This window comes from Petromyzon marinus, chromosome 42 (genome assembly GCF_048934315.1).
Source record: "Petromyzon marinus isolate PM22_M1 ecotype Great Lakes invasive population chromosome 42, UKy_Petmar_22M1.pri1.0, whole genome shotgun sequence".
In the NCBI taxonomy this organism is placed as follows: domain Eukaryota; kingdom Metazoa; phylum Chordata; class Hyperoartia; order Petromyzontiformes; family Petromyzontidae; genus Petromyzon; species Petromyzon marinus.
In genome coordinates this window covers 8,245,176-8,270,408 of record NC_133708.1, presented here as the reverse complement: position 1 = coordinate 8,270,408, position 25,233 = coordinate 8,245,176, and the positions used below count along the sequence as shown (strand labels likewise).

At 46.8% G+C, this 25,233-nt stretch overlaps 1 protein-coding gene across 2 annotated transcripts; it reads left to right on the top strand.

Moving 5' to 3' along the window:
- The first annotated feature begins 5,522 nt into the window (after nt 1–5,522).
- On the top strand, nt 5,523–22,315 carry LOC116951102 (phosphoglycolate phosphatase-like). 2 transcript variants are annotated; one of them, XM_032969508.2, is made up of 5 exons: nt 5,523–5,856; nt 6,030–6,086; nt 13,881–14,163; nt 16,607–16,892; nt 18,011–22,315. In XM_032969508.2, the coding sequence occupies exons 1-5, from the start codon at nt 5,853–5,855 to the stop codon at nt 18,461–18,463; spliced, it is 1,083 nt and encodes a 360-aa protein (XP_032825399.1). In that variant the 5' UTR covers nt 5,523–5,852; the 3' UTR covers nt 18,464–22,315. The 2 variants fall into 2 exon arrangements, with proteins under 2 accessions (XP_032825399.1, XP_032825398.1); XM_032969507.2 differs by having other exon boundaries at nt 6,027–6,086.
- Nucleotides 22,316–25,233: the final 2,918 nt, after the last annotated feature.

Sequence of the window (25,233 nt, the reverse complement as noted above, 5' to 3'; positions counted from 1 at the left end):
ACAGCAGCAGAGGCAGCACCCAAAAACCTCGTCCAATAAGTAGTGGGCAGCATTTCCCCAACCCACTCTGCCACCGAGAGTGATATCCATCGCATGGCAGTCACTTCTGACAATTTTAATTCTCGCATCTAAAATGTATCCATGCGGTACGGCCAGTGCAGTTGTGGGGTCTCTCGCCCCAACACCTGGAACCGGTTACCGGCACATGTCCGGGAGCCATCGTTGAGTTTAACACGTAGCAGGCTTTCACGAGCAATATCATCCATAAGAGGATTTTTTTTGGGGGTTAGATCGCGTATAAATGTGTCGTTAAACCCGACACCACCCGACACAGCCAATTAGTAAGGTTTGTCACGTAAACAGAACATGCCAATAATTACTAATTGGCTGTCGGGTGACGGGTTTAACGACACATTAAAATATTTACGCGATCTAACCCCAAAAAACTGTATTAGCCATAATTGAATCCGAGCCAGTTTTACAACGGACTAAAAACAGTTTTTTTATTCCAAGGAGCTCACTTTTGTGTGTGATCAGTGATGGCCTGGGACCCATGAGCACTCGATCCACCATCCATCCGCCCATGGCTCATCACGTGTGTGTCAGAGTGTGAGACCCCTTCAAAGGAGACAAAGGTGGCCGTGCGGGCGTGGTGCTGGCCACCCACCCCCTTCGTGTGTGCTACCGGCCTTCATAGGCGCTCGCTAACAGCATTTGCCCCAACAGTCTGTTAAGGCTATAGGGGGGATTTTTTTTTTTGGATTTACTTAGCGCAGTCATTGGCAAGTGTGCTGAGACTATCAACTCCCTACCCGAGATAACTCAGTTTAACAACATGTGGCTAAAACCTGGATTCAAACGCAGCAACTGCACGCTCTGACGTCTGCTGTGCCACCCAAAGCCACATTTTACTAAGTTACAAAAGAAACAAAGATTTCGATTCTGACGTTTGCCAGCGTAAGATGTGAAAACACTTTAGCAATGTGAAAACACATTTTAACAATGTGTTTTGACTTCTCGGTTATTTTGTGGAACTGTTGTGGCCGTGGTGTAATAGCTCGGTTGGGTGTTTCACGATGATGTTCCTGTCAAGTAAAAATATTTTGTCCTGAAGCGAACATTACTCACACTTTAAACACAAGCACCTTACAATCCAGAATCGAGCATTTGTATTTACGCAAGCGGGACTGGGCGAACACGTTCGCACACGAACCTCGTTTGAGGCTTAGGTGCTAAAATAACATTTCCACCACAGCCTGCGGAGTGATAATCAAAAAAAGGAATTTAAAAAATCTGCACGCGTCGCTTCAATCCTAACAGTAAGAGGCCTGCACGTGGAAGGGCCTCTGAGATGGGATCTCGAAACGACCACCACCCCCTCCAAAGAGACGTACAGGGTGTGGGTCCAGATGTATTGTGACCCCCCCCCCCAATTAATTGACCCATAAAAAAATGTTGACCCTCCAATTAATTGACCCATAAAAAATGTTGCCCCCCCCCCCCCTTTGGCATATCCACGTCTGTTTAAATAAATCTTGCTTAAAAAAAACACATTAACTTTTAGAGAAGCGAATGGGGGTGTCGCTTCAGTCCGAACAGTGTCGATGTGTAAGAGGCCTCCATTTGAAAGGGCCTCCGTGAGATGGATCTCTAGACGACTCAAAGAGTAGTATAGGGTGTGGGTCCAGATGTCTCGTGACCCCCCCCCCCCCCCCCATTAATTTACCCATAAAAAAGTTGCCCACCCCTTTGCATATCCACTTCTGTTTAAATGAATCTCACTGAAAACAAAATACATTCACTTGTCGATAAATGGGGGTCACAAGACATCTGGACATAGGCGGAGTTTGACTTCTATATATTTTTTTTGGGGGGGGTGGTTCACTTTGTCCCTCACATTAGTAAACGCGGGTGAATATTAAAATTATTTTTTTTAATCTTAGTTGTAAACTACTGAAAATAAATTAATAACGGTGTCCAGTTTGGGGGGGTGGTGGATGGGAGAAGTCTTAGCCCCAAGGCTGGCACGGCCCGGTTTTATTCATTCGGGTTTTAATCGGTTTTTATATATATATAAAAAAACGGAGCACCTGGATCCTGCCCAAATCCGGTTTTTATTAAAGTTAAGTCGGGATTTGAGTCGCACGCACCCCATCAGCGGCGTTCGGGCCGGGGCCCGGGCTCATCCGACATGCGCGTGAGCCGCGCGGTGCGTTCGGCCCTCGCCCAGACTAACGTCGTCAGTTCGTCACTCGTCGGCTGCGACTATCCCGCAGCTCCAGAAGATCAGCCATCAAACTGTTCAGCGTGGCCACGTCGACCGCCGCCGCCGCCGCTGCGTCTCAGCGAAACTTTCTCGACGCTGGGATTTATCCGTTCCAAGTTTGAGGAACAGCCTGGCGCCCAACACGAGTCGAGAAGCTCGTCTTCGTTGAGTCGAACCTCAACGCGCTCCACGACTACACGACTACCCGACGATGGCGATGACAACACCGAGTCCAGCGGCGAGAGCGACGACGACGAAGACGACGAGGAGCAGGATTGAAGTGTGCACGAGACGCCGATAATAAAAGCAGGTTTTAATTGGCAAAATCGGGTTTAATTCCATTAAAACCAATAACCAGATTTGTCGGGCAAAAAAAAATCGGGGTTTTTCCCACCCTTGCTTAGCCCACCCCCGTAAATTCAGCCCATGCATCTGGACTACCCTGTACATTGGCCTACTCTTCCACGCTGGTTAAGACGCCTCCGAAAGCGGTGGCGTGACCCACATTCTGCACTAGCCGCACGCGACCCGGTGGACCGACTCAGAGCGGTGCCCTGCTTATTGTACCCGTTTGTAGGGCGGGCTGGAGAAAGCAGAGGCTGTGGGTGATTTAAAAATAAACTCCTTAAAATGTTATTTTTAAAAGACAACGGTTTTATTTTAAAGTGCACTAAAAAGTAACAAGTAATTATCTTTCAGCCGTCACCGGCTGATCAGAATATTTTTTTTGGCAAGGGGTGATTTAAAAAAAAAGATGATATTCTTTGGGTCTTTCGGTAAAGTTACGTAGATAGGTTCAAATGAATAAAAATAAACAAAAAATCACGACGTTTCGATCGCAACACAAGAGATTGAAACGTCGTGGTTTTTTGTTTATTATGATGATAAATTTTGATTTAAAGCTTTCGTGACTGCAGGGATTCATATTCTTGGTTCTTTCGGTAAAGTCAATATATTTTTGTATTATTTTATTGTTTCCCTTCTACGTGACTTTACCGAAAGAACCAAGAATATTATGATGATACTCAACAACCATTGTCTTTGGATCTTTCGTTAAAGTCACCAAGATAGGTTCAAAGAAAATAACAAAAAAGTAAAAAAAACTACGACGTTTCGATCACAACACAAGCGATCGTCATCAGGAGGAAAAAAAAGATGGGAAAAGCTGCTGAGGCAGAGTGGTTTAAAGGTTTGCAGCAAATAATATGAATTCCTGCAGTCACGAAAGCTTTAAATCAATATTCAACAACCATTGTCAAATCCTGCTCAGCTTTCACGGCCACGAGGATCGAACGCTTGCAGCATCACCCCCCGATGTGCAAGAAGTCAGTTGCGTTAAAACCATTTCACAACGGCAGAATCAAACGTTGCGTTGTTACAGTCTATCCAATGTACACGCAATTTTAACAACTACGCTATCTCCTTGCCGTCAATAAATGACGTCACGCACCTAGGTGGGGGGGGGGGTCAGTCATTTGTGACGGTGTGTGACGACGGGGGGGGGGGTGAGAAATGTGACGTCACATCAAAATGCGCAACTTTAAATAAATATAGCCAACAAGTTCTACTTAATTAAATAGACTTTTTTTAATAAATGTTTTCTCCTACAACATCAGAGTGCAGCGCCACATTAAATACGCACTACCATGACAATATATATTTTTGGGGGGGGGGCAGAGCTTTGTGACGTCATATTTGAGGGGGGGGGTCTGACTTTTTATGACGCCGTGTGACAAGGGGAGGGGGCCAAAAATCGTCCAAAATCGCGTGACGTCATTTATGGACTGCCCCTAAGACAAAGATCCCCACCCATCGTATTAGCCTGCAGCAGAGTGTTGGGGGCAAGTGCTGTTAGCGAGTGGCCAACACCACGCCCGGCCGCCTTTGTCTCCCCCGCGGCGATGTTTACTATACACACCGCAACCGGCGACTCATTTTGAGGCCGAGTTCATCTAGGGGGAGGCTCCGGACCGGTTCAGATAATCGCCACTGGTTCGCCAGGTTCGTAGTGCAGCGTAGCGCTGCTAATCGCCACACAAACAACAACAAACTCTGCCCTGCCACAAATACATCCGCAACAATGCAGTGAAATGAGTCGTGTTGATTTATAACAACAACAAACAAATATAACAACCAAATAATGGCGTGATCGTTACAGAACGTTGGGACGTCGCGTTTCACAACGTTGGCTACAGAGCACTTTAAAAAATAAATATTAAATATTGATTTGAAGCTTTGGTGCCTGCAGGAATCCATATTCTTTGGGGTCTTTCGGTAAAGTCCACGTAGGTAGAAAAATTAAATAAAACAAAAAATAAAATATCACGACGTTTCGATCGCAACACAAGCGGTCGTCCTCAGGCAGAAAAAAAATTATAATCCAGAAGTGGAACTGATAATTCAGCGAGGAAACGTCGTGATATACAGTCTTATTTTTTATTTTATTTTTACTACACGCTTTTATTTAATTCACTCTGTTGTATCCTCAACTCTGTCTGTTGTCGTATGCTCAAATCGTGTAACTCAATTTTAACCCACTTCTCAATGTGGTATCGACCGCAAACTTGGTATGCTTATGTCATACTGATGACAATAACTATATTCTATCATTAAAAATAAAATAAAAATTTAAACCATCTTTTTTATATGTTATGTTTCGGCTTGGGTCTAATTCTTAGTTTTTTTCGGTAAAGTCACGTAGGTAAAAATAAAACAACTAAATTAAATCACGACGTTTCGGAGACAACACAAGTTTCCGTCTTCAGGTGGAACAGACACAGCATAATTCGCTGTATCCACATTTGTGGACACAGCGAATTTGTGGATACAGCGAATTTTGCTGTGTCTGTTCCACCTGAAGATGGAAGCTTGTGTTGCCTCCGAAACGTCGTGATTTAATTTAGTTTTATTTTATTTTACCTACGTGACTTTACCGAAAACACCAAAGAGTATGAATCCTTGCAGTCACGAAAGCTTCAAATCTAGAATTGGGTCTAATTGTCCACGCTCAATTGACGTTGCCTAGAAATCACCACGGCCCCCCTTACGTTATGGCAAGCTTCGGGGCCACTTCCTGGAGTCGTGGAGTTCTGCCACTACTCGTACGGTACATTTCATTAAATCGTGTTTTTTTAAAAGTATTTTTAAATATTACTTATTCTATCTACGTGACTTTACCAAAAGACCCCCCCCACCTCCCAAAAACAAAAACCCGTCGCTCAGCTCGGCTCCGTGTGCCACGGCGGATCGCGGATCCGGCCCGGGTTGTTGTTGCTGCCAGGGCGGCACTGCGGCGCTCCGTGTTCCTCCGCGGTGACTCCGGTTTTCCGCACCTTCGCTGCGATTCGTTTCCGTCGGCGGCGGCGGCGGGCGTGTTGCTGTGTCAGCTGTTTGCGCTGCCGCTGTCGTTGTATAAAGCCGCTGTCGGCTGTGCGCGTCGGGAGCCGGCTTGTGGTCTTGGCACGCTCTCTCTCTCTCCTCCTCCTCCTCGCAGACTGTGGCGGACTGTGCGAGAGAGAGAGAGGCCACCCCTCCCGAGGGCCTACGTAAAAGCGGCCGCGTGTCCACCACCACCACCACCTGAGCCATGGGTACAATTCCAAACAAACATTATTAAACAAAACAACAACAAAAACAGCCGGCTTCGTTTTCATCGGAGGGGATCCTTAATGGCGTTCGACGTCCAATGATTTCGCTTGGGACATTTGGGTTTGTCTTGTTTCACGTTCGTTTGCGTTCCGTATCTCGTTCGTGTTTGAAGCAGATGTGTTGTTGCCACCGGGAAGGACGTCGTGTAACAACAACATGCCCTCGGCTCACTGTAAGTAGACGGCGACGAACACGCACTGCCGCTTTATAACACTCGCACTACATTATAAAGGAATAGCAACATGCGTCCGTGCGCGTGTGTGGTGTGGTGTTTGTCGTACGTGAATACGTCGTCTGTTTTTTTGTTATTATTCTTATTCAAAGTATACCGGCTACTGACGTTACAACGTTCCGCGTGAATGATATTCGTAGCACCATTACGTGATAATTAGCCTCATTCAAACCGCACGTGATGAAAAGTAACGTATGTCGAGACGCCTGCTTGTTCCGTATGTCCAGCACATAATCATCCATAATCATCACCATCATCCATAATAATCATCACCATCATCCATAATAATCATCACCATCATCCATAATAATCATCACCATCATCCATAATAATCATCACCATCATCCATAATAATCATCACCATCATTCATGATTACTCCGCTGCTTGATGAAGTCTTCCCCCAAGAAGACACCACCACCACCACATCACCACAGTGTGATTATAATGATAATTGCTCCACACACCAGCTGATTCCATTGCCCCCGGTGTCCCGTGTCGGACGCGCGCTTTGCTCTCACGCGTTCCATTCATTGGATTCGCCTCCTGCCTTGAGATCATCGGCCGCATGGAGCAGTCGACATGAACGCTGTCCCCTTGCCCCATGCATGCCCGCTTGAATTAATCTCGAATGAGTTATCTTTATCCGCGTGTTTCCCTTCCCCGTTCTAATGTTATTCCAAACGTGCATCTTACTCTATGGTAGTTTTCTGTAGTTTTTGTTCTTATTTTATGTTGGTAATGGCCATCTTTTTCCTGAACCATATGGCAAGGCGAGTAGTAAGTACGCATTTTATTGAACACTTCTTCATTAGGCAAATCGGTATGTTAATTTCATTATTAACTTCGGCTTTCCAAAAGCATTGCGAAGCCACTATCCTTCTCTTGATTTGTATTTGTCATTGTGTTCTACAATCCAATTTGTGGAAAACGTCTTACCCTTCTTTGAACATGCATTTGTGTACTTTGGTCATGTCACTTTAGTGTGGTTGTTATGTTTTTACGTGTTTTTTTTAATTACTTTTGAACATCTGTTAGGCAAGCCTTGTTTCGTGAAAACTTGGAAGACTGCATACCTCTCCGAGTCAAATGCTTATACAGTATACTAAAGCTCATTGTTCCTTTCCAGAATACTTTATCGTAAATAGTATGTACGGGGGCTGGTCGAAAAACATTACCTAAATCCTGCTTGCTAATTTTTTCACCTCCAGTTTGTTTCACTGTTGTTTAATTTTTTAAAAATGATATCAGTGAACAATTTCTACACGCGTGTCTAATGATGGGGCCAGTTCTTCATGTCGGGTTTACCTCCCTGCTTTGAATAGAAGAGTAATCGATGAAGTAGTAATTCATTATCGATATCGCTTATTTCTCCGTGAACAAGACATTTGGTCCCGTTGCTTTGATGATCTCCAGAGTTATGCCATCTTGTTAAGGAACGTTGTCCTGTTCTTGGTTCTTTCGGTAAAGTCACGTGGAAAGGAAACAAATAATACAACTATAAAACATTAAAATTCTCACGACGTTTCGACTGCAACACAAGCAATCATCATCAGGTGTGGTGCTAACGTAAAAAAAAACCGCCACTTTTTTCTAAATTTATTGCTGTGGTTTTCACACCTGATGATGATTGCTTGTGTTGCAGTCGAAACGTCGTGTGAGAATTTTATTGTTTTATATTTTTATTATTTTATTGTTTCTCTTCTACGTGACTTTACCGAAAGAACCAATAATATGAATCCCTGCAGTCACGAAAGCTTTAAATCAAAATTTGAACTTTGTCCTGTTTCATATTGTGCAAGGCACAGTTGACTGCTTCGAGTGTGACATCTGGAACCTGATTTCAGGACTGTACTTTTTTTTTGCCATAGAGTTACGTATAACATTTTTCACAATAATTGTATGAGTCAATATCTAATCACATTATGCCTTCATATTTCTCTCTCGGGACTTTTTTCATTTTGGAGTTACCGATCATCAACCTCATTTTTGCTACCTTCATACTTAAAATGATTTCTATTAACATGCTCAGCCATGCTTGTGTTGCGTGCTCGGATGACTTTTCTCATTCTCTTCCGAATCGTATTACAAAGTCCAGTCTTCACTTTCGCGTAGATAATTGTGTTAACTGGACAGGTGTTAGGACTCGTATATACAAAGTATATTTGCACAATGCGTTAATTTGAACTCTCAAATGGTGAATTGAATTCACTAAACAAATATTGCTAATGTGCGTGTTGAAGAGATGTCCTCATTTATATATTTAAAAAAACTACGTGGCCAGAAGTAATTTTACTATTAAATATGAAGAGGGCTACTATCCAGAAGATGTTCTCTTTATTAATTCCTGTATGCAGTACACACGTATATAGTATACATTTTGCAAGTTTAGTATGTGGTGGTAGTCACTTGGTTTAGTATGCAGTATACACACATCACCGTGTGTATATGTAAATATACAGAGAAACGTGCGTAACAATGGTATGAACAATTTGGGAAACGTATGCTGTATTCCTAAAATGACGTACGCAGTGTGTACATCGTTGAAGTTTAGTACGTTACCGCTTTAGTTACAATGTATAGAGGAGGCACATATAGCCGCTCTCTATTGTATGGAAACACACACATGCACACAGAGGGAACATGCGTACAAATGTTATGAACATTTGTTGGCCGAGTGTGCTCTGCTCGTAGAATCAAGATGCGATGGTGACACCAAGGGGCAAAGTTTCATCACTTTCTCAGGGAGCCGTGTTGCTTGGGTGGGGTCGTTGGGGATGTTGAGTGCAACTGTAGGGGTCAGCAGTAGAAGATGATGTTGGCAGAAGGAGCTCTCAATGAACTTCGCTGTTCCACTCATTCGACGCAGGCCCTTGAAGCGTTCAATCGGTGTGAAGCCGTCGTGGAGTGTACTTGAATTGTAATGAGCCGGGCTACCCTGCACAATGCACATTTCCTGGCCAGCTGTACATCTACCCAGCCCCATCCACTTTTGGTAAGGTCCTACGATCAATAGCCCTTTCTTTTGCAACGATGGCTCTTCTGAGTAAAGAATGACTCTGCACATCCACGTTTGTTCATACCAGTAACTTTTTCACTTGTCATTCATGCCTTTGTGCTGTTGCGCACGCATACGCTATCAAGTCCCCACATGGTTACATCACACCAGCTGACCAATGGAACTCTGTATACTTTTGAACTGAAGCTTTGGTGTAAGGGCTAGTGTATACTTTTGTCTCCATAGAGAATTATGGAACCAGGCCACAGCTTGTAATGTGTGTAGAATATGTGTAAACTCTCCCCGCTGCTTCGTGCTTTACACAGGGCTGTCTGTACATATACATTGTACACTCTGGCAACGACTTTAAAATACATTTGTTACCGTGTGCTATTCCAACTGCACTGTCAGTGCCACAGAATGAGACGAATGTAATTTGAAACGCTCACAGAGCAGTGCCACCATCCTATGTTGGACAACAGGCAGCGGAAGGAGATGTCACAGAACTACTTCTGAGATCTATTTCGGTGACCTTCCACATACAGTATAACAAAAACGCAACACATTCGTGTTTGGGCTGCACTGTCAATGCAGTATCACCAAAACATTTCTCATTCCACATGCTATGCCATAGCGATATTAATGACATGCCAATAAAACTGAAATTATATTTCTCTGGTCTGGGTTCATTCGCAGTTATTATTTGTGTGCAGTCATTGGTACCCTGGGGTGGCTGAAACTCATTTTTGAAAGGATGATCCCAGCAGTTCCATCTCTGGTTCCCTTGAGTCACCAGGTCACGTCCCTTCTGAAGGAAATAATCGCGTCTTTAATTAGCCCTATTGGGACTAGGCTTGGCTTTCCACTAATACATGCGAGGCAAAGGAAGGCTTGTCTTTCCAAAAATACATTTATAATTCAAATCCGTAAATGACAATAAAACCAATCGCATCAGAAATTACTTAACTAAAGTTAAAATTAAAAACTACAGTCGATTTGACAGCAGTGAACATTGATGGCTACTGTACTGATACGTTCTAGTGAGGGTGAAACTGTTCTACAGTTGTCTTTGTTTAACTGCTGCCTTGTTGGTTGACCCCATTTTCTCAACCCTTTCAGTTGGTGGCCTGAGACGAAATGGCCATGCGTCCAGTTCTCTCTAGCAGGTGGTCTGGATAAGGCTGAGAGATTTTTTTTCGCAACACGCTTTGCACATCTGTGCGTGGGTTGTTGGGTCTAATACATTTAAAAAGAGATTGATAATTTTCTGGAAAGGATTTATTCACCCCCCCCCGCCCCCCCAATTTTTTTAATGAAATGGGTTGAATAGATCTGGTAATAGCTCATTGCTTAAAAATACAACTGTTACAATATCCTGCGGGACTATAAGACGCCCTGAAAAGTAAGACGCACCCCAAAGTTTATTTCTATTGTGAATTAGACGTTATAACAACCTTTGCTTTAACATATAAGGGGAGGAAAAGTTAATCTTATAATCCGGACAATACAGTATTAAATTGTTGTATTTTGTGAGCACGTAGTTTGTATGTCCCCCTAAATCTTTAACTCTCAATAAGCCAAATGCCCACGTTCCTCTGTAGTTGTGTTTTTTTTTTACTCATGCCAATAATAATGACAAAGGAAATTAGATCAGTGGTTGTCCAAACACGGTTTAGGGCAGAGCGCAGCATGTGTTTTAAACAAACAAACAAAAATAAAAAATAGCAACGGGCCCTTGGGCTTATTTGAAAAATTGAAATAAAATCTGCAATAATAAACTCACCTGCTGTTTGTGCATCTGCATTGAGATTAGTAGTGCCTTGGAGATCAGTACCAGAACAACAGGACATAAAAGGAAACTTGTGTTGACCGAGTATAGATTTACACTGCAGTGTGGTCACGAAGCCTCGCGGTTTGTCTTTTGTTACACGAGTGAGCCAATGCTCCTTCAACTTTGCCTCCGAGTTCTCGATCAAACATTTCGTCCGTTTTTTTTTATATGTTCGCGTGAGAATGTGTGTTTTTTTATTATCAATGCGCTGCTTATAGAGGAAATCTTCAATGAGTCTCAATGTATCTTGGTAAGGAGGGTTCTGTCAAGTTTTCCCAGGAAGTAGTCGTGTTGCTACGTGTAATCCCAATTGAGTAATTTGGAGGTAGTTTCTTACTATTGGGTTGTTTTTACTAATTACCAGGTATATTGTATGTTTTTTTTTAATCTATGGTAGGAAACCCATGTAGAACATGGGGAAAGCCATATACAATATCCACACATAAAGGCACCTGAGTTGAATTTAACCCTGGCCCTTCTTGCCGAGGCACAAGTGTACATTTGGTCTTCGTGCCATTCTTGGAGCGCTGGTCTATCACGGAGGCGCTGGTTCACTGACAGTCTAAAGTAGTTTTACTTTGAGGGGCGGTTATTGATATGTGTTGTCCCAGTCGAGTAATTTGAGGGTCATTTATTTGCCAAATTTGGATCCTGACGCTTGCTCACAGGACCCATTCTATTTCGAATAATGTCATGGGATCTGGGCACACTGCCTTAGTGCTTTGCTCCATTTCTCTTTGCTGATTTGGTCCTGGCTGTGATGCTATACTCAAATGCATAACCAAGAAGCTGTCCGTTATCTCTTTAAAATTATGAATAGGTGGTTCCCTGTGTCTTTGCTGTTAGGGAATCTTTCTGATCCTCGGGTATTAACACTGAATCTGCAAGACTCCAAGTGGTGGCTTAGCCTGGCTGTCCAAGCCTTGGTCATTAACAACGATGCATCACAATTACATATGTGCCTCGTGTGTTATCAACAAACACCCTATGTGTCGAATTTTGATTTAAAGCTTTCGTGACTGCAGTAATTCATATTCTTAGCTCTTTCGGTAAAGTCACGTTGAAGGGAAACAATTGAAACAGTTGAAACAATTGTTTCCCTTCAACGTGACTTTACCGAAAGAGCTAAGAATACCCTATGTGTCCTTAAGATAACTTATTCTGCCTCCGACATTTAATACCGTTAACGCCAGACACTCAGAATCATAAATGTATCACAGTATGGCTAGACACTGTGGCTAGACAAAAAAAAACCCTTTAGAATCGTAGGTACCTAAGTCTAACTTATGAGAAATAATTAGTCCTTAAAATGTTTTTTTCCAACTTCTGGAATGTATAGGGGCCTCTGCTAGAGGGAGCTCGAGAGAGAGAGACACTCGACAACATTTTTTCGACATACTCTTCCACAGTGACCAGGCGCCAAGCCTACCGGTGCACACCTGTAATGCAGTGCATTGGAGGCGAGAGGGCTGTTGCTTCGCACAGCACTGTGAAACTCTCCAACTCTCTCCACTGCAGGTTGGCCACGGCATAGCAGTAGAGCAAGTGTATTGATTGCATCTGTGCGAAGATTTTTTGAGTACCATCCCCTCACATTTGTGGCTTAGCGTAAGATAAAGTGCTCTGCTTCCCTCCCAGTGCTGACTGCATGGTGATGCCGTAAAAGCCACACGTGTCATTTGACTTGCGACCGGTACACCGTCGAGTAGTAGCATAGGCATTGCGCACGCGATCACGCGTAGATGTGTGCTCCATTAGCGAGAGTTCCATTCGTGGTTGCCTTTGGGAGGCCCCGAGGGAAGCAGCCACCGCCGATCGGCGCCGTGTCAGTGGTTTCCCTTGTACGCAAGGTCGTGGCTCCGTCTGAATCACAAAAGGTGACCGGGTCAACTTGGCAAAGATACTGGATGTGTAAAGTTTGCGTCGGTGTGCGGTATGGACCGGCTGCGGTACCTCGGCTTCGTGCACCATAGCCGCTGCGCGTGAATCGATTCTAGGCGCGCGCTCACAAACTCTCCCTTGTGCCGTTTTTTTGTTTGTCGCTGCTGTCTGCTGTTACTTTTTCGCCGGCCATGTGCGAACGCATCGGCAAGCAAGGCGAGACGTGAGATTTATTAGATGCATGTGGGTGGAATTCTGTCGGAGCTCAGGAGGTGATTGTGCTTAAAGGGGTTTCACCTTCCTCGTGAAATTTGCTTGCGGCGTCAAAAGTGTGCATTCGTGCCAGCTCTGAGTACTTTCAAAACGTGTGTGTGTTTTTTTTTAAGACTGTTTGTTGTTGTGAAACATGAACAGTCGTCACAGTGACATTCACAAAATATATATAGTTTGCATGAGCCCTTAACAAGTAGTATTGTATATTTGACACCACTGTAGTACGTCATTCTTGCAATGAGTATTTAAAACAATACAATAACAAGCATCGTGATGACAAAGGTACAGTTCCGTCGTTATTCACAAACTTGCGTTCCACAATTTTGGCTATCCATGAATCGCATCTGGAACTCTGCACAACTGCATCGAGAGGGAGAGATAGGAAGGGATGAGATAAAGAGATGAGAGGGAGAGAGAACTTCTCGAAGCTTTAGAAGCATCTGCAGATGTTGCGCGTACGAGATCACTTATAGAAGCTTCCAAGAAGTTCAACATACAACAACTGTAATTTAATACTTGAATATAACATTTTTATTTACTTTATGTTTTTTTATTATAACAATTTTTTAACCAGCTTATTTATGTATTTGTTGAAGATAATTCAATAATATTATCCGGGAAATTAGCTATTCGCGAGCATCTCCAGAGCGTATCCCTCGAGCGAATACTGTCCATACGTATCGCCGTGAGAAAACACATTTTTCCCAACCGCTTCTGCATTCTTCACTGCACCACGTCCGGCTGTGTTTGCAGATGAACCCAGGTTCATGGGCGTGGCCAATGGCTCCTTGAAGACGGGGGAGGGCCCCTATTCGGTGTGGGACGACCGGCACGCGCAGCAGCGGCGGCACGTGGAATCCACGGCAGCCGGGGTCAAGTCGGCGGTGGTGGAGGAGGGCGAGCTGGTGGTGGGCGGTGAGGGCTGCCCCGTGCCGCCCTCGGAGCACGAACCGGCCCTCGTGATATTCGACAAGGACGGCACTTTGATGTGCTTCCATTCCATGTGGGGGCCCTGGTGCGAGGAGATCGGCCAGAGGTACTACTGGCGGGGGGGGGGGGGGGGTCGCTGGGGTCACAGGGGAAGCGTCCCCGAGTTTGCTCGCCTTTGGTGCTGCGCCACTTGTAGTCGTGAACCGGCGTGCGCGGCTGCGGTCAAGAGCAGGCTGCGTTGCCGCCGGCGTTGATGGTTGCCAAAAAAAATAGACTGGTTAATATTGTCGCGATTGTGCTAGCCATGCACGTGTCATGAGTGTAAAAAAAAATATTCTCCATTGCATGATTCGTACGCATGTATGTTGAACTTCTTTCGCACCGTACGTGGCCAACCGTGTCAATCGGAGGTGCGTGGGAAGGACGGCAAACTAAACACAGAAAGCAGTTCTAAAGAGATGAGTTTTCAAATGATACATTTTTTTTAGTTTTTAATCTGACACCGATTGTGCTATCAGTCAGGGCCTTATCATGAGGCCAAGAGTCCATTTGGAACTCTCATCGAACTGTGCAACCTCCCCCCTCCCCCTTGTATTAGAGAATGATCCACGCGTGCTGGAGAGGAGCCCATGGAAGGAGATCGCAGAACTACTTCCGAGGTCTTTTCGAGCAACCTCTGGTCCACAAAGTAGCGGGGGCCGCATTTTTCCGCCCTCCCTGCTGCAGATTGACGGCCCGTCGTATTGCCGTCAAGGCGACGTTTTTTTTTATTCTGAGAGATACAAGTTAAAGACAGAAACAAATTTAATATTGTAAGGACTTTTAGTACCGTATTCAGTGCAGAGGCTGAAACCATCAACTCACTAGACACGATAACCCAGTTTATTCCTGTACAGGCAGCTGCTTGGGTTCAGACCCAGGATCTCAGCAGTGCTGGATCTGTACTCTGACCTCAGAACCCACTTGGCACCGTAATTTACCTCTTCAAGTTTCAAAATGACAAGCACTACTCCGATAAAATTCACGTGAATTCGGAGAATGAAGCGGGTTTACAATGTTTTACCCATGCTTCGCTCCAACTGCTCTTCGCGTTTTCCTTCCCACGTATCTCCGGTTAGCACGGTTTGCTACATATGGCGCGAAAGAGGTTCAACATGCATACATCATCAATATCATCGTCAGCAGCTGCAGCAGCCATGCACGATCTGTCCACTGTTGGATGAAGGCTTCCCCAAGCCATCGCCGCCTTTTGTAATGCTGTAATGTAGCAGCAGCAGCAACAACAACGGCCGCCATTCGCCACCCTAGTGGCAGTGACGTCACCACGGCACCTGTGCCATGCCAGGTGCACTTTGAGGCCACGCGAAGTGACGAAGGCTCGCTGAGAGAAGGTCACGGTACAGACCCAGGTGCCGTGGGTCGGCTGGCTGAGATGACTGGTATATACACACTGAAGCAATGCAACACTGAAGCATTCCTTCCTTTATTGGTCATGTTTCTCACCTGCCCGTTTCATGTTTTGTACACAAGGTTTTGAGTATGTGTGCACATGTATCTCTGTGTACTATACGAATGTGTACGTGTCCTGCATGTTCTATATTGTACAGCCCTGGATAAGGGCCTCCCAATGCCTTGTCCGGTCATAGAGAATGTTTGGCCAAACTTTACTACGCTGGTATGTGCGGGTTGGTGAAATACACCGAGTTCTAGATTTACAGTGTACAAGAGTAACACTAAGTACCCACTACAAGGGCTCTTTGAAGCCCCTTCTGCCAGTAGGGTTGCACCGTTACCTTTAAATTTTACCTCTAATTTTTGTTTTTAATTTCTTTAAGATTGTACAAGACTTATCGGTCAAACAGTTAGGCAGGCGAGGCATATCAAAGGCAATACACCAGGGTTCAATAGTGAACGGAAAGGACAAAGCATCACGCAGCCAAATAGTCCATGAAGCCGCAGAGTGATCGGCAAGAAAACGCGTTTCTAATCTTCGGCTTTCTCCGCGTCAACGAGAGCCGACACCGACGGTACAAGCAGCACGAAGCTCGCTCACTCGCTCATCCTCTCCGCTGTCTCTGCCCTTGCCCTGAAGGGGATAATGAAAGAGCAGGGATTAAATGTATTTTTGCACCCTGGAGGACTCGCCAACCCTGCATTCCCCCACCCCCCTTGCATCCACAACACTCGGGTAGCTGCAGGAGATGAACAGAACTCCGGTCGATGAGTAAACAAGAGCAGGGCGACCCGGAGGGTCTGGTAGGCCCAGGAAAGAATGCCACGTGAGGCCTCCTGATCCATTAACGACAAAAAAAAACAACCAGGCCCGTTGTGTGGGTTTCTTTTTGCGTGTGTGAGCCCTGAGAAATTTCCACCTCCCCCCGCCCCCCCATCACTAACAGCAACACTGACCACGATCCATCTGTGTTAGGCCTGGGTACAAAATCCTCCCTAACCTCTAACGACATCTTTTCACCTCCTAACATTATAGCCACCGCGGCTGGAGGCGAACCGCGTCGCGAAGTCCCGGATCTTCGTGTGGCCGCGCGCAGGGTGGTGGCTGTCACGGGGCGCCCCGAGCTGCTGGGCTGCGTCTACCGGGCGCTGGGCTACGATGGCGAGCGGCGCCTTGTCCAGCTGGGCAGCATCGCCGAGAAGACGATGGAGCAGGTGCAGCTGATGCTGCGCGAGGCCCTGCAGCGCGAGCACGGCCTGGAGGACGCGGAGGTCGAGCGGGTGGTGCGAGTGGCCTGGAGGGATGACTGCAGCGGCGGCAGTATGCGGCCTCTCGGCGACTTGGTGGCCATCTTCAGGAGGCTCAAGGAGCGGGGCTTCAAGGTGAGTCAAAGTCGGTCATCTTGGTGGTTTATTTTTTTTTGTTCCCTGGGTGGTGCCCATCTCCTGTTTGCAACGCTGAGCCAGCAGTGGTAATGCCTCGTTCTCCCTACGGCAGGGGTGGGTGTATATGCGGGACAACCACCAGAGGGGCGGTACTTGAGGTGTGAGAGCATGGATGATTTTGAAACATCATTGCGAAAAAAAGTTCGACATATAACGTAATTGTCATCATAATCTTCTTTGTTGGGCATAATTGTGCCCACTTCCTCTGCGGCATATTCAGATGCGTTTAGCCTTTGGCGCTACGCAAATCCAAATCGCAATTGCTCGGGTTGCGATGGTCAAGATGGATGTTGTCATCGTCACTATGGTAGTCTTCGTCATTGCCATCATCATTGCTGTTACCATTGTCGTCACCATCATCCTTATCGTCAGAGTACCCAACCTCGGATGACCGTGTGACCTCAGGGATCCGATTGGAAGTTGCCATCCCAGTTGCCCCTGTAAGGAGAGTATTGACTGTGGGTTCCTGTATGTGTGCAATAGAGAATGGCGTAGCAGTAACAGTTGCCGGTGATGATTGCCCCTGGGCATGCCATAACCGTAAAGCATCTGTGCATGTGTATGTATACATTATGAACACATTTTAACTCCGGCTGAAAGCATTGTTGCGTTATGTCTGTCTGTAGCAGGGGGTGTTCACGATCACTCTCATAAGATTGATCCAATATGCATCAAACTTTTGTTGCTATTCAGAAATTAACCGTCATTAAAACGGACAAATTAACCAAAGGTTTGGCCAAACTTTGGAGAGAAAAAAAAACGGCGCTAAAAGTCCTTCGCCTCGGCATGCCAGCGCTGCCTGCCATGGTGCGTGCGCCCTCCTCGGCAGAGCCACTTCACTGTCCCAGCTCCCCCCGTTATCTTGTCGCGGCCTACAGATGGACGACTTCCTTCGCTTGGTGCGTGCTCTACTGCTGTCGCCACTCAATAGATACTTACGTGGTCAAGCGCATGTTTTGAATGCGTCGGGGGCGTCGCCAGATTCCAACGGGCACGCCCAATTATATTCCTTCCCCCCCGCACCCCCGCCCCCGTTTGACCGCGCATCTCAAAAGATCGCCATCTGCACGTCAGACTCGCGGGCGGGCACCGAGGAGTTCATCGACGCCCAGGGCCTCGCGCCGCTCCTCGACTCGGTGGTGTGCGGCGACGACGCCGGCATCGTCCCCAAGCCCTCGCCGAGCCTCGCCCTCGACATGTGCCGGCGGCTGGGCGTGGATCCGTCGCGCGCGGCCATCGTCGGCGACACGCCCACGGACGTGGGCATGGGCCGCGCGGCCCGCCTCGGCCTCACCCTGGGCGTGCTGTGCGGCGTGGGCGTCGAGAGCGACCTGCTGGCCGCCGACGTCATCGTGCCCGACGTGGAGACCGCCGCGGAAGTGGCGCTCGCCGCGTTTTCGCCGCGTGGGGGCGGCTGTCTGCCGCCCGTCCGGCTGACGCCCTCCGGCGTGGCGAGGCTTTTGTCCGGCGCGCACGACAACCTCGGAGGCGGTCGTCCGTCGAGCTAAGCCGGCGGCCGGGTCGTGGTGGCGGGTGGCGGCTTGGAACGCGCGTTTTTGGGTCGTCCGACGTCCCCTCGGAACGTTTTCTGGAACCGAGTTAAATCGACGAAAAGGGCGCTGCGGGCACAAACGTCAGACGTCGGATACGACAGCGCGTCGGGGAGAGCTGTTGAAACGAGACCACGAAAAAGCTACGCATTTTGCCTTTGTCCGGACGAGAGTTGTCTCCCCACCTTCGGGTGAAATGGTGACCAGTTAGTCATTGGGGAAATATTAAACTTAAGAGCATTACTTTGTACCGGTAAATATTTGTTTGTGGGTTTGCCTGTTTCTCTAGACTTTTACCTGATTGTTAAATTTGTTGTGTCAGCACAGCCATGAGTTTAACTTCACCCTTAGATAAAACGGCAGTGCAAGCATTTTTCTAAATAATTTAAGGTGGCCGGATGTTTTGTACATTTTTCCACTGCAATGTCGTTTTGGACTACAGTGTTCGATAAACAACACTTTTTATGAATGACAGACGTTCATTCAATCCACGCTTCCATTACAGAATTAAATCGCTGGCTTCTAGCGCACCGATTTCATAACGTGTAGCATATACCATATTGAGTGTTACCAATTATATTTAATTACCGTTAAATAATTAACGTACATTGTTCCCAAAGAGCTATGAAATAAGCACTTTAACATATATATTCTTGGTTCTTTCGGTAAAGTCACGTAGAAGGGAAACAATAAAATAATAAAAATCTAAAACAATTTTTTAAAATTATTTTATTGTTTCCTTTCTACATAACTTTACCGAAAGAACCAAGAATATGAATCCCTGCAGTCACGAAAGCTTTAAATCACTTTAACATGATTAAGTTATTGATTGACGTCCGTATTGTAATAAAAACAATATAATGAGAGTAGAATGTTGATTACGCGCGGTCTGAATTTTTGGTAGCCTTTTATTGATAAATAACTAAATAATAGCATTCGTCTTGAAGATAACTCCATTATCAAACTCCTGAGCGATCTTCCGTTAAACGTTTCCATCTAAAGAGTTTACCAGCTTTATTCATGTTTTTTTTTTATTAACAAGAGACATACACCACGTCTTATGTGGCTGCACCAACGGCGGTGTTCGTCTGCGTTGTGACAAGTGGGCCCTTTTTGAAAATGCAATCATGCTGTCGCGTTATTCAAAAATCTCTCTTCCAAAAAAACCAATCAGTGCCCGTTGCCTCTCACCCCGAGGAGTGGCCACTCGGGCAAAAAAAAGTTACACTAGGCTATTAGTTGGCTTTTACTCACGTTAAACAAAAGGAATGCATATGTACGCAAGGGTTAAGTAAAGCAAGGGAATTGTTAAGTTCGTTGTGTAGCCATCTGTGGTGGGTCCGATTTATATATATATTGAAAAAAAATTGACTTAAAGAGAGGATGATGCACTTACTCCATGACAGCCCCCTCATTATTGATTTGTAGAAGTACACGTTTGGAAGACACTGCCCCGGGTGCAGCGGGCAGCACGCTGGACTCGCGATCCAGAGGATGCTGCTTCAAATGGGCTAAATCTCTTAAACCCCCCCCCTCCCACCTCTCTTACCCAGCAGTGTATATGGGGTGCACGGCAGGCAGGCCGTGTGTGGTGGGGCAACGCGTGGGTTGCTCCCACCTCTTCCAAGATGTCCCAAGCCGGCGTGAAATAGTGGGACAAACGCCCTCCACAAGGGGATCTCTTAGAGTACGGTTGGCCACATTCGGTGCGAATGAAGTTCTACGTACGTACGGAAATCCTTCTGCCAGCAGTGCTGTGAGCAAGTGATTGCAGGGCTCTAATTTCTATGTATAATAAAGTAACTGTAAGGTTGTGAGGCGTTAGTATGCTGAAACATACGGCAAGAAGTGAAAGCCTGCATGCACTTGTCTTTTAACGTGGCTCTTCTCACAGAGCATTTTGGCCGCCACTCAAATGCTTGGCTTGCCAAACGTGAACGAATGTAAAACGCGTTCCTGTTCACGCGTGCCCCCAGTGCGAGTGAGAGGGTCCCCTTTGTCGTTGGCCTTTTCACCATCGTTAAGGAAGCACGCGCGTGTATCATCGACCCCCTCCAAAGGCCGCTAGCACGCGAAGTAGCATCTCGCACGTACAGTACTATACCGCGGGCCTCGCTCAGATTAGGCACGGTTAAACGCATAGATTAAACCCCGCTTTGGTGTGCAAGCCGTAGCATCGTGACCACCCCCCACCCCTCCGTCCCCCTTGACCTTTGACAGCCTCTATCTTGTCACAGTCATTCCGCGGAACGCGAGTGTTACTAAGATGCCCAGCGTGGTTGTCCCATTACTCCCATGAATATTTTCCGGGATTGCTGGACTTGGCTGGAGTAGGTGGCGTGTGACTGCTAGCAAATGGCCACGGCGAGAGGTTGCACCGAATGTCGACCCATGCGCAGAAATCTTTTAACGGAGCTCGGTCCTGGAAATGGATAAAAAATAATGTGAAAATGGTAACGTAATCGTAAATCTTGACTTAAAGCTTCCGTGACTGCAGGAATTCATATTCTTTGATTATTTCAGTAAAGTCACGTAGGTAGGTTCAAATTAATAAAAAAATAAATAAACTACGACATTTCGATCACAACGCAAGCGATCGTCATCTATCTGCGTGACTTTACCGAAAGACCCAAAGAATATAACGTAATCGTAGTTGGCTTCGAACCGGTCGGCAATTGGGTGTCTGGCAATTGGCAGCGGTGCGCGTGACCACCGCTGCTGTTTACACGGTTAACTTTCTGGGGTGGTTGTAGCTAGCTCGTACCTGCCCTTCCATTGCAGGCTACCGCTACCCCGGCCGCCGCCGCTGTGTTGGTTGCGAAAGAGTACATTTCTTTTTTTGTTTAGGACATCGCGCCACCGCGTATCACTCGCTCCGTCTCGCCCGTCACCGTGCGAGGTCACGAACACCGGTGTCACTGCAATACCCTCGCGGCTTTTATTTGTTGCACAACCATCCACCGTCACTTTCCAAAATGCTTACAAATTCACCCTACCCCCACGATAAACCCCAGGATTTAGGTCTGATATAAAATAAAACAATATATAATTCCAACCACTCTCAATCGACCAATTGATGTCAGATGGAATTTCCCCTCCCCACTCCTCCCCACACTGAGCAGTGTGGCTTGGTAAAGACTAGTGTGTGTGGGACAAGATTCCAGTTCTGATACTGCTCCCAACTTAACTTAGCGATGGCTGCGCAATTGAACTCAGGCCGCCGGGTTCATAGCGCAAGTACACCAACCACTGTTCCACCGCTCCACCTGTTTTTAATGTTTTCCAACTCGAGCTGAAACCACGAATGCATTAGCGCTCTCTCTGCATGTATGTATAGGTTGTATCAACTCTGTCCGTCTGTCTACAATGTCTGTCTGTATCGTTTTGAATCTGTACGTCCTCGGTCTAGATTGTATGCTGTGATCAATGGCGCATTGATACTTATCGTGATACTAGTTCTCATTAAGAGGCAGGTGATAAACCCTGCGATGGCTTGGTGCTGTTTCTCATCGTGTCTGCACTCCTAAAGTTTTACATTGGTGCCACCGGGATGCCTGTGTTGGAAGTCGCAGAACGCCAAGTGCCGCATTGCGCGTGTGGTGTGACTGCAGGGATTTCACAGCGCCACGGCCCAGTGTGACACTTGGTTCTCAAGCGGAGGTTGCATGTTTTTGCTCAGTGGGAGCATTTCCTAATAAGACTAATAAAAAATGGTGATGATACATTAACAACGTGTGGAGAATACGTATTGTGATGGTAGAGGTGGTTTACTAACGTGAGCGCATTAAAATATTTGCGAGCCGAACACTGGATCGTCATGTGTGTCATGTTTTTTTTTTTACGAATGGTTTTGTCTGTCTGTCTGAAATGCGTCCAGATGCTGCTGCCCAGGTGTCATGGTTAGCGCAATGAACTTGCGATGCAGAGGCCGTCGGTTCAACCTTCTCGCGTGAAATTGAAACAATGGGCAGATTTCTTAAATCTCTCCGCCTCTCTCCACCCAGAAGTATAAACCGGCACACCACAGCGAGGCGATCGGAAGGATGGCGTGTGGTGGGGTGGGGTGAGGTGTGGGTACTCCCACCTCTGCCAAGATGCGTGTATATAAATGTTGGGACTTCTTTCGCACTGGACGTAACAAACTGCGCCAAATGGAGGCGCTGATGTGTGACCAGTGGAAGAGTAGGCAAAATACCACAGTAGAGGGTACTTGTTCGGAGCTCCCTGTAGTGGAGGGCCCTTCTGCCATCGTTGGCGTGAACAAGTCATTGCAGGGCTGCTCCTTTACCTTGCGTATGAGGAAGTGAAAATGTCAGCAGCCCATGTTAAATACAGCGCATACCACGTATGCGAGCGGTGTCTGCAGTCCATTGAATTTGTTTGCTCAATTCTAGATTTGAAGCTTTCGTGACTGCAAGGACTCATACTCTTTGGTTTTTTCGGTAAAACGTAGGTAAAAATAAATAAATGAAAACAACTAAATTGTTTGCTCAAGTCCAAGATCACGATGCTATTCAATGTTGTTTTTTTGTATACGAGTGGAACGTGTCGTGCCCGGGTACTGCAAGGCCCGCCTGTGTCCGTCCAGTGTTCGCCGAGCTGCATTGGCTTCCGGTTGCTCAACGAATTGCATTGTTATAAGGCTGCTCGTTACACACAAAGTGCTTGCCACAAATGAAACCACAATAGCTCGCTGATCTCGTCGAGGAACATAAACCAGCATCAGGCGAACTCCCGTCATCCTCGCAGCAGCGGCTATTGGCTGGCCATCGAACAAAGACGGCGGTCACCGCATCACTTGCTTTCAGATGCGCTTCTGCGGCCGTCTGGAATGCTCTTCCGATATTAGCAAGCCACTTGAGCTATGCACTTTTAGATTTGAAAACGCATTTGTGGTTCGCTACTTTCTGTGTTTCGTTTGCTGTCCTCTCCCTGCACCTACAATTAGCATGGTTGGCTACGTACGGTGCAAAAGAAGTTCAAAATACAATAGGTTTTTTTGTACATGACGGTCACGCAGCTAAGTACTATCCACTGAGCTATGTTGCTCTTTTTCAGAACTGACCTGGCCACAAATGATAGCTCAACAAGTCGGAGGACCCAGAGAAAAGTCCACGCGATCACGGGGAGAGACACACGTAAACTCCAAATATACAGCAGGCGTCAGGATTGTAATCAAACTCATGACCTCCTGTGTACCAGGAAAGGTAGTTGACATCTTACCACCGTGGTGTGATGACACATTGAATGAATTCGTAGCAGCGGTAAAAACATTGTTCAAAGCATGTTAGAACGATGTTCAATATTCATTTTTCTTAATACAGGTCTAAATGTGGAGGGAAAAAGCGGAGGACCCAGAGAAAAAAACCACGCCACCACGGGGAGAGAGACACGCACACTCCAAATATACAGCAGGCGTCAGGGTCGGGATCGAACCCACGACCTCCTGTGTACCAGGCCAGGGAGATAACATCTCGCCGGCGCGGCGCCCCAAAAGGAAAATGTTAGGGGTCAATAGCGGAGGGCATGGAGGCGAGGCTCGGTCGAATTGCACTCTTTTAAAATTCCCTTTACACTGTAAAAAAAAACCTGTGGCGTGACCTTGTCTAGACGGGGGTGGGAGTGGGTAGCATACAAAAACCCAGGGTGGGTGGTCACGACAGAGTCAACGTTCAACCAAACTTTAAGCGAATGTTACAGGCCACACAATGAGTAACGGTACGATCCGCTTTTTGTCTGTCATGCATTCTGCCTCAACGTTCACTCTCGCCCTCTGTGTATATGTAATGGGCCCAACTGAGTCGCAGACGTACTTCTTAGAGGCAACACATTTATTACACCAACACGAATACACAAAGCGGTAGCTGCCCCTTTACCAGATAACAGCCTAGGGTGGTGGACCACCCGGCTAACTACACTAACACACTGGGAGTTAGCTACAACGGACCGGACCCCGGCTCGGGTTCCGGACCACGTGTTGGAGACTCTTCTAAACGTAGAACTTCAGATGACGCTAGCAACAACCAACCCAGGTCCATGCGGGGACCCGGCTTATATGCTCACGGGTCGAGGCCGGCTCCACCCTTGGCCCCGCCCACCTTCGAGAGAGCTCTGGTTCTCTCTCGACTCTTCTTGAGACAACTTTCCCCGGACACGTGACCACCCCTTAGCCCCCACCTGGGAGCCCCCCTGTAGACTCACGGGCCCCCCTGTAGACTCACGTGCCGTCGGGGTCAACCAGAGTGCCGTGGCCCAGGATAACCCTGTCCCTGGGCTGACACTCTCCCACTCCCTCCTGTAGGAGTCAGCACTGCACGCCATGCGTGGTGCCACTGAGCGCTATCCCAGCGCTCACCAAGCCCTCACTAGGGCTGGTACTACACCCACCTACGGGGTGTCCGCGATGACGATGCATCGCACGCCGTGCCTCGCACGAGCCGGCATTACTCTGTGACATGCACGATGCTGCTGCATCCGTGATGTCCGCGATGTGAGTACATCGCACGCCGTGCCCCTATAGGGCCGGCACCATACAGTGACATCCGCAATGTCACTATACATATATACTCGTGAAGCCTTAGGTAAAGCCCATCGATTAATCGTGCTAATTTCGTTTTTAACCATTTATAGGACCCTACCGATGGCTCGGTCCTATCATCCCTCCTCTTGGGGGGTTGACAATTAGTAACCATACGGTGAGGAGGTCAAGCAGTGGTTGTCTTATTAGA

Coding starts and splice junctions, on each gene's coding strand:
- LOC116951102 (XM_032969507.2), top strand. Junction 6,087..13,880: donor CAACATGCCCTCGGCTCACT/GTAAGTAGACGG, acceptor CTGTGTTTGCAG/ATGAACCCAGGTTCATGGGC. Junction 14,164..16,606: donor TGCGAGGAGATCGGCCAGAG/GTACTACTGGCG, acceptor GGCCGCGCGCAG/GGTGGTGGCTGTCACGGGGC.